The sequence below is a fragment of the Aethalodelphis obliquidens genome, unplaced genomic scaffold (assembly GCF_003676395.1).
Source record: "Aethalodelphis obliquidens isolate GAN/ISIS:26980383/991018 unplaced genomic scaffold, ASM367639v1 scaffold73, whole genome shotgun sequence".
NCBI classification, from domain to species: Eukaryota; Metazoa; Chordata; class Mammalia; order Artiodactyla; family Delphinidae; genus Aethalodelphis; species Aethalodelphis obliquidens.
In genome coordinates, this window is record NW_020838017.1 from 6,058,909 (window position 1) to 6,072,862 (window position 13,954).

The following is a 13,954-nucleotide window of genomic DNA, read 5'->3' on the forward strand; positions in this document are numbered from 1 at the left end:
CTGAAAATGCTCTGCGTGAGTGCTGTAACATTTTAATTTACAGAGAAGCAGTGATTGACGGCCTCTCAAAACTCCCCTGCTCAGTACTTTCTATTTTAACACTGAAAACTCAGAATGACAAAGGGTCAGAACTAACTCACAATAGCACCATTTCCTAGACTCTTGGAGTAAAATTCCCATCTTCGTTGGAGAATGCAGTGACCCTAGACGACCCAGCCTCCAGCTTCGTGCCTTCACAGGCCCCGCTGAATTTCAGCAGGGGTGGGTGGTCTGCCTTGGTATACTTCTGCAGCAACATGAGTTTTCCCTGGGAAGAGTTAAAAATATGGGTCTTACAAAGTGAAGTTGGCCGCAGGTGAGAGACCTGAGGAAGCCTGTTTCCAGTGGGGAGGTGTGACAAGCCTGCAGACGTTGGGACAGAGTCCGGGGACCCTTTCCCTTGTCCATCTTGATTCAAGTCAGTGGAGAATCTGCATGCAGAAACACGGCAAGATCAAGGAACACTGAGAGATGTACGTCCTAATACAGCAATCCGAACACCAATGCTCTTACGGTATCTTCTGTATTCAGGTCCACCAGAGAGTTTGCCCTGGATAATGCTGGGATTTAATAAGCCCTTCTAATGATTATAAAGATTGTCCTCTTAAATCTAGATGTTTTATACAACAGAAGATGTGATATCACTATATTTTACATGGCACATATAACCATATAATTACTAGCACTTACATGGCAAATATCGTAAATATTACACATTCTTGGAGTGGACTTTGTAATTATACCGATGCTATTCAGCAGAACAAAGATGAAACACTCCCTGACTTGCACTTTGGGGAATTTCATTCCAACCCTTTACTTCACGACAGAAGGATAACCCTCTAAGTAATAATGCTTGGTGATCACATGGGCAAAGAGAATCACAGGGCGACTTCATGGTTAATGTGTGGCTTGTAAAATAAAGTAATACACAGTATTTTCATTTACAAGAGACCATATAAAAATATTTTCCAATTTGGAATTCGAAACATGAGAGCTGGATTTTTTTTTCCTTTGTATAAAAAGAAATGAGATAACGGACTAAAGTTTATTAAGCCTTCTAACAAAAAAATATACAAGTTTAAGGAATGCAGTGGGCGTCAACTTCCCTTTTTGTCCAGGCTCATGGATGGTGAGCTTGTGCTTTGATCCCAACACAGATAAATGCATGAAAGTGGAGGAAGAGCAGCGCCTGCCACCTGAACTACACCTTATCTCTAATAGTAAGACCGATTTTACAGCAGTGCTTTGAAAAGTGGTGTGTCAGATTTCTCCTTTTTTTTTTTTTTCTCTTCTGCCTCAGGCGACCGCTGGAGATGAATTCCAGAAGCACCACTTTCGTCTGGAGTGATGTTTATTTAGTGCAATATCTTCCTTCTCTCTTTCCCTTTTCACACGCTGGTAGTGGTCTTCTTCCTTCAGGTACCACACAGGGGGCCAGCGGTGCCGCTCAAAGTATTCCTGGTTGTCTGGGGAAGGAAAGATGCAGATGGTGATACCTGCTGTTCATTCATGGCCTCTTTGTGCCAGTAGGTTCTGTGCTTAGGCTTCTTATATATGATTATCGTGTGCTCATCCCAACTACCCAATGGGCAGGGACTGTGGGTAGGGCCAGTGGCAGACTGTGACACCAGAGTTTTGAGAGGTAGAATCACTTGCCTAAAATCACACAGCTGGACACAGAGAGCCTGAACCCAGGACCCCTTCACTTCAGAGCGTAAGCTCGCTCCCAAGCATGCCTCCCTGGACAAGGGCGAGCCAGCAATCTCTGCTCGCTCCACAGCAGGGCATCCTGACCGCCCCCTCCGCCCAGATCCCCCCGGCCGTGGAGTTCTCCAGAGATGACTTCCAACCTCCAATTCCTTGGGTCACGTCACGTGAATCTGTGACTACCGCACAAGGAATTCTCCATGAGCTGGGGGCTGCCCGCGTTCCTTCTCGAGGGCAGTGAAGGTAAAGCCTTCAGTCACAGGTGAGGGGAACTGGACAGATGGGGACCGCACGGCCTCACCTGCAGATTTCGATTTGATCTCCTTGCGGAACTTGGAACAAACACTGTTGTAGTTGGTGCAGATGTGGTGCAAACACCAGGCGGCCAACTGGTGGGCGTTGTGAAACTGCAGGGAAGTGACCAAAAGGGGGTCAGACTCTGTTTTCTAAAGAGGGGCTACAAAGAAATAAAAAGCCACAGGACGGGTCAAAGAAATAAAGGGCCCAGATGACTAATTCGGAAACCTCTTGTTTTGACTACACGGTTTTGACTCTGCCCACGGTTCCGACGCCAGCCACGCGGAAGCGTTCGGCACACTCCCCCACCCCCACCCCCCACTGGGATATGTGCGCTAAAAATAATCACTGTATCAGATCAGGAGTCTAAAGTATGCCTTGCCCTCCTCTTCTCCCCTTCCACCTGCCCTCTAATGGTAAGTGGCCGTGGCCTCTGGAAGGCACCAGACCATGGGAGAAAGCAGCGATGTCATCTCCGTTTAAGGAGCCCCGGCAACAGAAGCCTCCGTGTTGCATGTCGAAGCTCAGGTGGCTGGGGCCAGAGATCTAAAACAGGAGCACGAAAGATCAGTGCAGGAGCACGCGGCATGTGTGCCTGTCCTCCACCTGTCCTCTGGTTACATAAGAAGAGCAGGCAGTGTGGGCGGGGACGGAGGGATCCAGACCCTCGATCCACCCTCTCCTTTCTGAGCAGACGCTCAGGACAGTGGCAGCTGAGGAAGCCGTGACTGCAAAACACCCGATGCTCAAAAACCCACAGTCCACTCCCCATTCCCTCCCCCACTTTGGCAGGTCCCCCCACCCCTCACTCTTTCTGTCCAGGCCCCTTTCAGGCATCCATTCTGTTGTCTGTTGCTCTTGAAGTTTCTTTGAGCAGGTGAACCCCTGAAATCTACAGTGCGCTTCCTCCAGGGCCCCCGTCAGTGCCCTGAACAGAGGCCAAGAGGAAAGCCAACGCCCTCAGAAACTAACTCAAGGAACTCTCTGCAGATCACAAGCCCAACAGGACAGACAATTCTAGCAGGTGCTTCCGACTTCTCTCGATAATAGATTTCCTTCTGCAAGTCAGAGCAGAGCAGTGCGGTACTGGCGTTGGCTTGTACCTGCTCGAGAGCATCACGGAGCTCGGTGACTTCAAGTTGTTAAAGTTGGCCAGGTAGGGGTATTTACACCCCAGAAACTGGAAAATGCAACAGATCAGCGTCCCACCTGTCCCCAAGCTGACTGTTAAATACTTACCTCTTGGGTTAGGGTCTAACAAATGAGCTAAGATGTGGGAGACTCTGTCCTAAACTCTTCCTGCCACGGCTTGTCAGAGATGAGCAGGAATCATATTATTTCTTTGCAGGGTGTATGTGTGGGCGGGGTCGGGGGAGGTCACGGGGTGGGAACACACAGCAAACAAATAGACACAACTGTAAATCATTACCTCAAGTGGGCTGGCCCTATATGAAGTTCTGGGTCATCTGATTGTTCTCAAGGAGGAATACTTACTGGAGAGGGCACAGGTCATAAGCTGTCCTCCAGGCCTGTTTCAAAACACCCCCAAATTCCCTTTTGGACAGTGTTGATGGGGGCTTGCTGATTTGACTTGTGATTGATGTCTGCTCTCAGTTTTAACTGGAACCTCTGTGAGGTTGTTTTTCACATTGGATTTTAATAAGTTGTGCTTGTGTCTGTTTCCCTCAGTGGCCTAGGACGGCCCCAAGGGCAGAGAATCTACCCTGTTTGTATCTCCATGTCCTCTCGTCTAGGGTGGTGCCTGGTACAGGGGGAGAAAATACCAAATCCTTGTTGAATGTTAAGTCAGAGTGAGCAGGTTGCTGTGAAGTCCTGGTCCACCGTTTTCCCTTCTGAGAAATCTGGATTGAAACTGCCTGACCTAAGACTTAGTGAATCACTGCCCTGAGAAAGGGAATGAAGGAAGCCAAACCTAACAGGCCACAGAAAAAACGAAAGAGTTTATTCTTAGTTCCTTCACAGTGTAACCTCATCGCCAGTAAGTCTAGGCCAGGGACTAGATAACTCTGCATACGTGCCTTGTACTATGAAAGGGCTTCCTCTCTTTGGTGCTCTTTCTGGAACATTCTCTCCCACCTGATTCTCAAAATAATCTGTAAGGTTGACAGGGTGTGAATTACCATCCTTATTTCCTACAGATGAGGAAACTGAGGCAGAGTTTAGCTTTGTGCATTAAGTAAGTTATGTAGTGACCAAGCCGAGGCTGGATCTCAGACCCTCTATGGAGGAAGGGGGCAAGTGTGTATGGGGATTATGGAAACACAACGTCAACAGTAACAAGTACTGATGTAAAAAAAAAACCCAGGAGGGCTGCAGTGAGACGTGAGGCATCCATCACTGGACTTCACGAAATTCTAGAAACTGTCTGATCTCGGCCAATCCGTGTCTGAGAATTCAAGGAAGGAGAGAGAATGCCTTCTCCTCCCATGCCCTGAGTTGTTCTCCCACATGTGAAGCTGGTGCCTCGGGGCAGGGGGAGGGGGGCACAAGGGGGCTGGCGTGTGGGTGGGGTCCTTGTTGTTTTATTCAAACAAAGCCCAGCAGGGTGAACCGTGCATGAAACGTAAAACTCTCAGATCTTCTCGTTGCACACAGTGGGGGGCCTCTGTGACTCGGTGGTGACATCTTTATTTAGACAGATGCAACAGCGGAATGTTGCATCAGCGTTAAACGAACTGGTTGAACACACTGAAAAGGTGAAAGGCAAACTGCTACAAACCTGGGCCAATTCCAAATAAGAGAGCACTTCCCCGTCGATGCCCACACCACTCATGGCGGCCCTGGTCAGCTCCTGGACAGCGTGCTGCTCTGGGGAGGAGAGAGGGAGCGAGAGAAAGTTAGTGCCTGGAGGCCGTGGCCCGGGAGCAGCCACGAGGGGAGGAAGCACGGGTCACAGCTCCACGTGAACTGAAGCCAGGGCCCGCTCTGCCGCGCGCCTTTCAGCACGGGGAGTCCTGGTCTCCAGCCAGTGCACCGGCGACTCCGGGGATCCTTGTTCGCCTTCTGAAATATCTAGAGTCCTCCAGACCTTCTCTGTCCAATATGGTAACTACTGGCCACCTGAAACTATTAAACTTAAATTAATAATTAAAAGTAAACCAAGTAAAAACTTCAGGTCCTCAGCCACGCAAGCCGCATTTCATGTGTATCGGCCAATGCGGACACAGGAAGTTTCCATCACTGCACATAGTTCTGTTGGAGCGTGCTCTGGACAGGCCAGTACCTGCCTAGAATCCTCTATTTATTTTCTTTTTTTGTGGTACACGGGCCTCTCACCACTGTGGCCTCTCCCGTTGCGGAGCACAGGCTCCGGACGCGCAGGCTCAGCGGCCATGGCTCACGGGCCCAGCCGCTCCGCGGCATGTGGGATCTTCCCGGACCGGGGCACGAACCCATGTCCCCTGCATCGGCAGGCGGACTCTCAACCACTGCGCCACCAGGGAAGCCCTGTTTTTTCTTTTAAAATAAATTTATTTATTTTTGGCTGCATTGGGTCTTCATTGCTGTGCATGGGCTTTCTCTAGTTGCGGCGAGCAGGCTTCTCACTGCGGTGGCTTCTCCTGTTCTGGAGCAGGGCCTCTAGGCGCACGGGCTTTAGTAGTTGTGGCACGTGGCCTCAGTAGTTGTGGCACATGGGCTTCAGTAGTTGTGGCACGTGGGCTCAGTAGTTGTGGCACGTGGGCGTCAGTAGTTGTGGCACGTGGCCTCAGTAGTTGTGGCGCACGGGCTTAGTTGCTCCGCGGCATGTGGGATCTGCCCGGACCAGGGCTCAAACCCATGTCTCCTGCACTGGCAGGCAGATTCTTAACCACTGCGCCACCAGGGAAGTCCAGTCACTGGGTTTTAAATTTTAGGGAACTGCAATATTTCTTGATATTCATTTAACACTTTGCCTTGCAAGGCATTTTCACCCCAGAAACCGACTTTTAAACACTATGGTCTAAACACTCTATACTACACACCAAATACTATATAAAGGATTAAAGGAATCACCTTAGGAAGCTATTTACTAAATAATCATAATAGTTAATAATAGCATTTAATAAGAAAAGTAAACATACATAGAAGTCTATAGTTCACACAAGAAGGTTTCTTTGGGTCAGTTTCTTCCATATTTTCATCCCCACACTTAATATTTAAGCAAAAATGGCACTACTTCAAGATTGATTGCAAACCTTGTTCAACAGATTTGCCTCCAAATTACTTTTGACTATTTAAAAAAATTCAATTTGTTTTCAAAGGACAAATACTTGTAAAAACTAGATAGTCAAATGGCTTGGGACTCTTACTTCTGAAAAAAAGAATTGCCCATTGCAGCCTCCTAGCAGCAATACTCATTTGAATCTATGACTTCAGGTATATTGGTTAAAAACCGTTTAAAAAAATGAATAGCAATACTTCAACCATCTCTTGTTATCCAACTGGTGAAGAAGGGAGGTAAGGAGAAAACTTTGATCTCCAGTTGGTTGAGTGTAGTAGAAACCTGGAATACAGAGAAGTAAATCTTTTCTCTAGAGACACTGGCAGAAAGTCAAGGGCAGATATGACTGGTTGGTTTGTTCATACATTCATTTTCATTTAATGATTCCACAAATCTTTACTGAGAACCTCACATGCTCAGGCACTTTTCTGCGTGCAGGGGATAAGCCAGTGAGCAAAACAGGCACTATTCTGCTTTCACGGTTAACAGGAGTCAACTAAACGTAGCAATAAACACCCTATTGCTAATCGAAACCTTTGGTGATAAAGCACAAGGTTTAAATTCAAGAAAAACAATATTCGGAAGCGTGTATCTTATTCTGACCTGCTTTGGCTCACCAACTGAGCAAGTCTAGAAATGATACATAAGATTCTGTGAAGTTAATGCAAGTCTCCCCTTTTCCCAAAATGGTCTTGACAATGTCAGAACATTTTCTAAAATAGCTTTAAGAAAACCACTTACATAACGCTTACTAGGTGCCAGACACTGTTCCTAAGGCCTCTCTCTCTCTTTCTATATATATAATCTCTTAACGCATTTAATCTTCGTAACTCTGTAGTAGAATATTATGATCCCCATTTTAAAGAGAGAGAAAGCTGAGACCCAGAGCAGTTAAATCAAGCAGGAAATCAGCCAGCCAGTAGATAGTGGAGCCAGGATCTGAACCCAGGCAATCTGGATCTGTAGCCTATGTTCTTACCCACTGCCTCCTACTGCCTCTTTCTTTCTTTTTTTTTTTTCGTGGCTGCGTTGTGTCTTCGTTGCTGCGCGAGGGCTTTTCTCTAGTTGAGGCGAGCAGGGGCTACTCTTCGTTGCAGTGCGTGGGTTTCTCGCTGTGGTGGCTTCTCTTGTTGCGGAGCACGGGCTCTAGGCGTGTGGGCTTCAGTAGGTGCAGCATGCAGGCTCAGTAGTTGCGGCACTCAGGCTTAGTTGCGCCGTGGCATGTGGGATCTTCCCGGACCAGGGATCGAACCCGTGTCCCCTGCACTGGCAGGCAGATTTTTAACCACCGGGGAAGTCCCCTGCCTCTTTCTTAGACGCTGTGTCTGAACACATATTATGGGGATAAATGGACACAACAGAATTTCCAATTCCAAATGGAATTTCCAATTTCCAATTCTGTGGTCCACCCACAAATGAGGCAGAGGGCATAGAGCACGGGCTTCAGGGGCAGGGGCCATGCATTACTTAGCTTTAAATGTGCATCAGCAGGACCTACTACAAAGTAGGTGCTGAAAAAATAGTTGCTGAATTGAACTGGGCTGTCTGATACATTTGATCCGTTCATATCACCCTGTACCAGGCAGTCCTATATTGGGTGCTAAAAAATAAATTTTTATTCCCTGGAAATCTTATTTTTGCTTAAATGCGATTTTGATAAATATGACAGTCAGACACCGCACGGCCCTGAGTCATCAGCCTTACCTGCAAGCGCGACCAAGTGTGGCAGGCAAAATCTGTTTGCCAAAGCAATTAGTTCCAGTGGGTCCAGGTCCAAGTTAGGTGACAACTGCTTGGTATAAAGATAATCCAGTACCGCCTGCATTGACATCTTGTTTATGTTCGGGAGATATACCTGAAAGGTTATTTGAAAAGGTAAGTTCTGCTGAAGAAAGCAGTGGGCACATTTTCAGGCTCTACTGCTTGGAAATATCCCCACTGTGTGATTCACTGTTAGTGAGTCTGGGACACCTTGCTTTGAGGCTGTGCAGAGAAGTCATTTACTATTTATGGCTTGAAACATAACCGTTTGATTTGTAGATGACAAAAAAGTGGGGCTGCCTGACAGCCTGATTTGGAATTTTTAAATGGCTGTTTGGGCTTATAAATCAGACCAATGGGCTGTAAATGGATGACATTACAGGCCCTCCTTGCCAAGTACCTTATAATACTCGATTGTGGGGAAAGAAATCTCCTAGCAACATGACAGGTGTTGGGGGGAGCTGCACACTGCACTGTTGCTGACACATGACAGAGCCCAGCTCTCTAAGATGTCAAAACAAAGGATGAACAGCCACCCTAGTTGCCACAGTGACTGGCTTGATTCCAACCTTTCACTAAATGCGAGCATGGAATCAACTCTATGTCAATAAAAAAAAATTGAAAAGTATATGTTAGCATGACATACACACTTTATCTTTCCTATGACATAGACATAGAACTACTGGAACATTATCAGGTATCAGCAGAGAATCCAGAGAAACCTGTGCTTGGGACATCTAGGGGAATGGCTGGGGAATGGGGAAGTGTTCCCTGGAGGATCCCCCTAATCTCCTTCCTGAGTACCTGTAGTTGTTGCCCATATTCCTACACGCTAGAGTTTGCTGGGGAGCCAGGGACTGCCTGGGAAGTAGAGTTCTGAATGTCTGGGCCTGGATCAACAGGGATATACACGTTATAGCAGGTATTCTTCACTTTAGGTTTCTAACGCCACGAGACGTACCCTGGCAAAACACGGAATGGTGCCCCTAGTGCTTGCTATTTGGAATGACGATAAGAATTAACCCAATAGAAGGCCTCCTATGCACAAAGTACTGTGCTAATAAGCTTTCCACATGCATTATCTGTTTTGATCCTTATATCCTCCCTAGGAGGAAGAGACTTTTATTTTTACCATCTTACAGATAAAGGGATGGAGGTTCAGGGAGGTTAAGTCCAGCGCCCAGGGTCACAGAGCTAGGAGGCTGGGGCTGATATCTGAACCCAGGAAATATGATTCTGAAGTCTATGTTCAGAACTGCTGTGTAGGACTGGAAACCCTTCATGGTAAGGAAGAAAGCTACACTACAGCACCTTATTTCACTAACAGTTTTTTAGAATTAGATTTCTAAGTTCAAAAGGATGAACAGTCACACACGTCTTCATTCTGGTACTTAATAAACCTCTCTATACAGCATAGAAAAATATATATCTATATATGATTTATGAATTATATATGATTATATCTGTATATTATATATGATTACATCTATACTATATATCTAATCTCTCTCCATATATTTGTATGTATGTGTGTATATATATGTATATACACACACACACACACACACACACACACACACACACACACACACACATAAAATGCCTCCACAATCTACAGGGGCCTTGTGGCCATTGCAGTCTTCTAGCGGTGTGGTTGCAGAACTGTTTAGGTTATAGCAACCATCTATATAATTTTCCTGCATAGACACCAGCCACTTCAGAGAGGGAATATCCTTTCAGACAGTTGGAGTTTCCCTAAGTGTATCAAAGAGGGCCCAGAAAAACTCCTAGAAATATTAAGAAAATTACCCCCTCCCCTCTCAGACGGAGGGAAAACAATTATGATTCTATTAATAAGCTGCATGGGTTACTACCATCAATGACTTGACAAGCGTGATCATTTCAAGTTTCTAGCACAACCTCTACAATAAATAAAACCTGGCAAGTAGAAACTATTACTTATATCATTTTGAAATAAAGAAGCTGTTGTATTGTAATTGCTATTCCAGTGACTCTAACACTGGTTATATTTGTGTGTCTATATGTTTATGTACACATGCGTTTATCTTATACAGACATGAATTTATTTATGGCAAATATGGCAAATGACATATGGCAAAATTTCATTTCTCTAGAATGGTGCTTGCATTAGTACCCCTTTTAGATAACTGAAGGTTAATTAACTTGTGAAACTTTAAGATTTGGGCCATTGTGATAGTAAAAATATATACATTTTACCAAGTGCTAAGTGCTCTAAAGTGTTAGTGATTATCAATATAAAAAAGTCCCAGAGTTTCCTGTGAGCACCTGTTCTCTCAGGGATGGAGATGTCTGCTGTTTCTGAAAATAATGGCTTGGAGGACAGGGCAAGAGGCTGGGGCAGGCCCAGAGAGGTGTTGCTAAAATGCTCTGTGACCTTTGACAGATCATCCTCTCTGAACCTCAGTTTCCTCATCCGTGACATGGGAGAGGTTTGGAATAGACGACATCTAAAGCTTCTCTTCACTGAGATTACGGATTTTGAAGTTACCCAGATGACTTTAGCAATTTTTGCTAAGAGTGCGTTCTAAGTCATGGCAAAATGGACATCCTAAATGGAAAGAAGTTGTTTCTGGCGGCCGGAGATGACAGTGGATTCCAGCAAGCAGCCCTGGCCCAACACTTCCACTGTCTTCAGAGCATTCTGACATTTGGAATCATCCATGACCTACTGTTTCCTTCTTGCTTAATATAACACTGACATTTTTTTTTAAAGCAATGGCTCTTTGGGGCAAATAATGTTAGGGACCCTCCGAAGTAACCAGCAAATGAGAAAAAACTAAAACACTTTCAGAACATGCATTTCTTTCCCCCTCAATGCTGATTCTCTGTAAAAGGCTGTTTCTGTGATTTCAACATTTATAATGAACTGAATAGCAACAGAGCGACCGTTTTTATAGAACTTTAAAAAATAATACAAATACAAGAAATGGAATTAAAAATGTTGTGCCCTACCTGCTGAATGTAGCTTTAAAAAATAAAAGAATATAATGCTACCCTAAACAACGACCCATATTCCAGTTTAGTTGGTTTAAAATTTTAATTGTGAAGATCAGCTCAGACTATCAGGCTTATAATTAGAGATGGTCTCATAGAGAATGAGAGAGTATTCTAGATCCAGAGCATTGCTTCCTACAAGCCGGCCATGCATTTTTAATGAACCACTTGCTGAGTACCTCTGGGGAGAAAATTATGCTTACTGCTACATTAAAAGTAATGAGAAAAACAGAAGTAAATTACAGTGTCTTCTTAAATATTAAATGACAAAAAAAGTTAAAGGAACATCAGTGGGCATATTTTATTCCTTTCTGGATATGCATGTGAATTCTATTAATGCAAAAAAAAAAAAAAAAAAGAGGCTGGATTTTGTGGAGGATGTCAGATTTTCAGAAGACAAAGAGTTAAAAGGTGGCCTAGGAAGAAAAGGCCCATGTGAATACGCGCCTCAATTAACCATGAAGCATTTATTGGGCCTTTAACCAAATGCCCCTTCTTACCCCCATAACCGTCTCTACTACACTTCGCTAGTTTAGGAAGGGAACTGGGGGCTTGTTACCTGAAGGCTTTTGGGGGACAAAGATCTTGAGCTCCTCATGGAAACAATTTAACAGGAGTCCTCCAGGATAATAGTCACTGACACTCCTTGAGCCTTTGCACGTTCTAGGCACCAAATCTGATGCTTTACACGCGTATCCTCGTGCCTTACCTGCCCTTTGAAAAAGGTTCTCTTGCGGTCCCCGTTTTAGAGATGAGGACACAGGTCTAAAGGGGGTCAGACTCTTGCCCAAGGTCAAGCTGAGACTAGAGTTCATAACTATGTAAATTACAGTCCACCCTGGAAATCACGAGAAAGGGCGGGAAAGGCTGGACATATCCACAGCTCATGCCATTCTTTGTATACGAGGTGCCCTGGCACAGACCTTCGGTTGCTTGGTTCCAGGGCCTTTGTCTCTTGAGCTGGGTTGAATCTCTACATCCCTGTCAGGCTCAGCTGCAGTTCTCAATGGTGAGTGACCTGGTCCTTAGGGGGTGGGGGGCAGGGTGAAGCTAAACAGGTGTCGTCCCTGGGAGAGGCCGTGGCGCCGCGTACGCGTGTGGTTCACATCGCTGACAAGTTTTTGTTTTGGTCACCTCTCCCGCACATTTTAATCTGGACACAATTACAGTCCATTCTGGGAAGGGATAAAGGGGATTAGCATTTGTGAGGTCAGCTCTGACAGCGTCCCTTTGTGGGACAATGGGCTCCTGACCGCGATCAACTTCTCTCTGCTGCGTGAAGAGCAGGCTATCTGCGGCACTCTTGACACGCACTTCAGAGAGCTGGAAAAAGAAGGGAAGTGAGCCTCTGGACTCTTTATCTCAGGAGATTACTGAAGTCGGCGACGTGCCAGTTGGATGAGGTTTTATGAATTGGTGGCTTCCCCCAATTTTCTTGGAAGTGAGAGGGAAGGAATATCATCAATGCTACCGGCATCCAAATAGGACTGAGGTCATCTTGCATTTAGCGCTTACGACGTGCTTTGCAAGTATCAACTGTCACACCTCACAACCACGTTACGGGTTTACGATCGCCTTTTCCAGATGGGGAGGCTGGAGCCCAGCAAGGTGGTCACTTGCCCAAGGCCACTCAGCTTTTTACGTAGGGGAGCTGGGGGATCTGAGCCTCAAGCCCTTTCTTCACTGGGTGGCCTCTACCAGCTGCTGTCATCTCAGTAACGATGCTCCCAAACACCTTTGATGGCCCAGGAAAGACTTCATTTAGCTACAGGCAAGGACCTCCTGGTTTACAAAGGCTGGCAGACACCAGAAGAGGTCATCCGGATAATTCTAACATCTTTTCCCCCAACAGACAGTCTTTGGCTGGGGGTCGGTTTAGGAGCAGCTGTAGTTTTTTCTGGAAGCAGGAGGGTGGCCTAGTGACAGCTGGCCCTCCTGGCTTGTGATTCTAGGATTCTGTTTCCCTACTTGGGGATGCAAATGCAGGCGTCTGGGTCACAAAGGGAGTGCTCGGATTTCTGGTGTGAGGCCCCCCCACCTTGGAAAAGTTAGCTATTGTTTTCTGTATTTCTGTTAAAAGTTTGGAGAGATGCTGAGATAAGCATAACAAGCCTCTTAGGACAATAAGCTTGTGTCCCCATGTTTTATTTTTTCTTAAAAAAGATGGTTAAGAAATACCTGCAAAACTCGACAGAAAAAATGCCTACCTCTAGACTAAAGTTAGAAACGCTTGAAGGGAATTTTTCTGTCTTTTCCAACAGTTCGTAAAAAGGTGGAGATACAGGGTCTCCAAGATACTGCTTGCTCTGCTGTAAGAATATCCCTCTTTTGGAGACAGGGCCAGCGTTTGACAGGTTACCCAGTGGCTTCTACTAGATGTAACAAGCACTCCAAGAGGCCTTTCAGAGGAGTCACCCTTTGCTCCATTACTGTCTCCCTAGAGTTGACAAACCCTAGAGTTGAGACAGATCAGGGCGCAGCCTCGGAGAGTTGCAGCTCCAGGCACCTTGAGCGTGACCTAGTGCATCCCCCGTCTTGCGGATAAGGAGACCGAGGCACAAGGAGGTGGCTTTTTAAGATTCCCCCATCTGTTACTAGCAGAGCTGAGCCCAGGACATAAGTGACTAAAGACACTTTTCAGTCTCCACCTTCTGGAAGACGGTCTGCCCTGCTTCGGTGTGATTTTGAGAGTACCCTGCCTGGTGACATTTGTTAAAAAATACAGCTGAGCATGTTTTCAGGGACAAGGAGAGCTGTGAGGATGGAAGGATACAGGAGCACATGGGGCTCACACAGAACAAGTGAGCGACAACAGCTCCTCATAACTCCTCATAACGGCAGAATTAGGAAGACAGTGAAGGGGCTTCCCTGGTGGCGCAGTGGTTGAGAGTC

General features: G+C 46.0%; 1 protein-coding gene across 6 annotated transcripts in view; it reads right to left on the reverse strand.

The window, feature by feature from the left end:
• Nucleotides 1–672: 672 nt before the first annotated feature.
• Nucleotides 673–13,954, reverse strand: part of RHOBTB1 (Rho related BTB domain containing 1) — a 68,024-nt gene continuing 54,742 nt past the window's right edge. For 5 of the 6 annotated variants that reach the window (XM_027091888.1, XM_027091892.1, XM_027091890.1 and 2 more), the window contains 4 exons: nucleotides 7,970–8,120; nucleotides 4,784–4,872; nucleotides 2,048–2,153; nucleotides 1,071–1,505 (listed from right to left, as the gene is read on the reverse strand). In XM_027091888.1, coding sequence (XP_026947689.1) covers nucleotides 1,336–1,505; nucleotides 2,048–2,153; nucleotides 4,784–4,872; nucleotides 7,970–8,120 — 516 coding nt within the window. In that variant the 3' untranslated portion in view covers nucleotides 1,071–1,335. Of the gene's footprint in view, nucleotides 1,506–2,047; nucleotides 2,154–4,783; nucleotides 4,873–7,969; nucleotides 8,121–13,954 lie in introns of all 6 variants that reach the window. The other variant, XM_027091887.1, reaches the window with a different exon arrangement.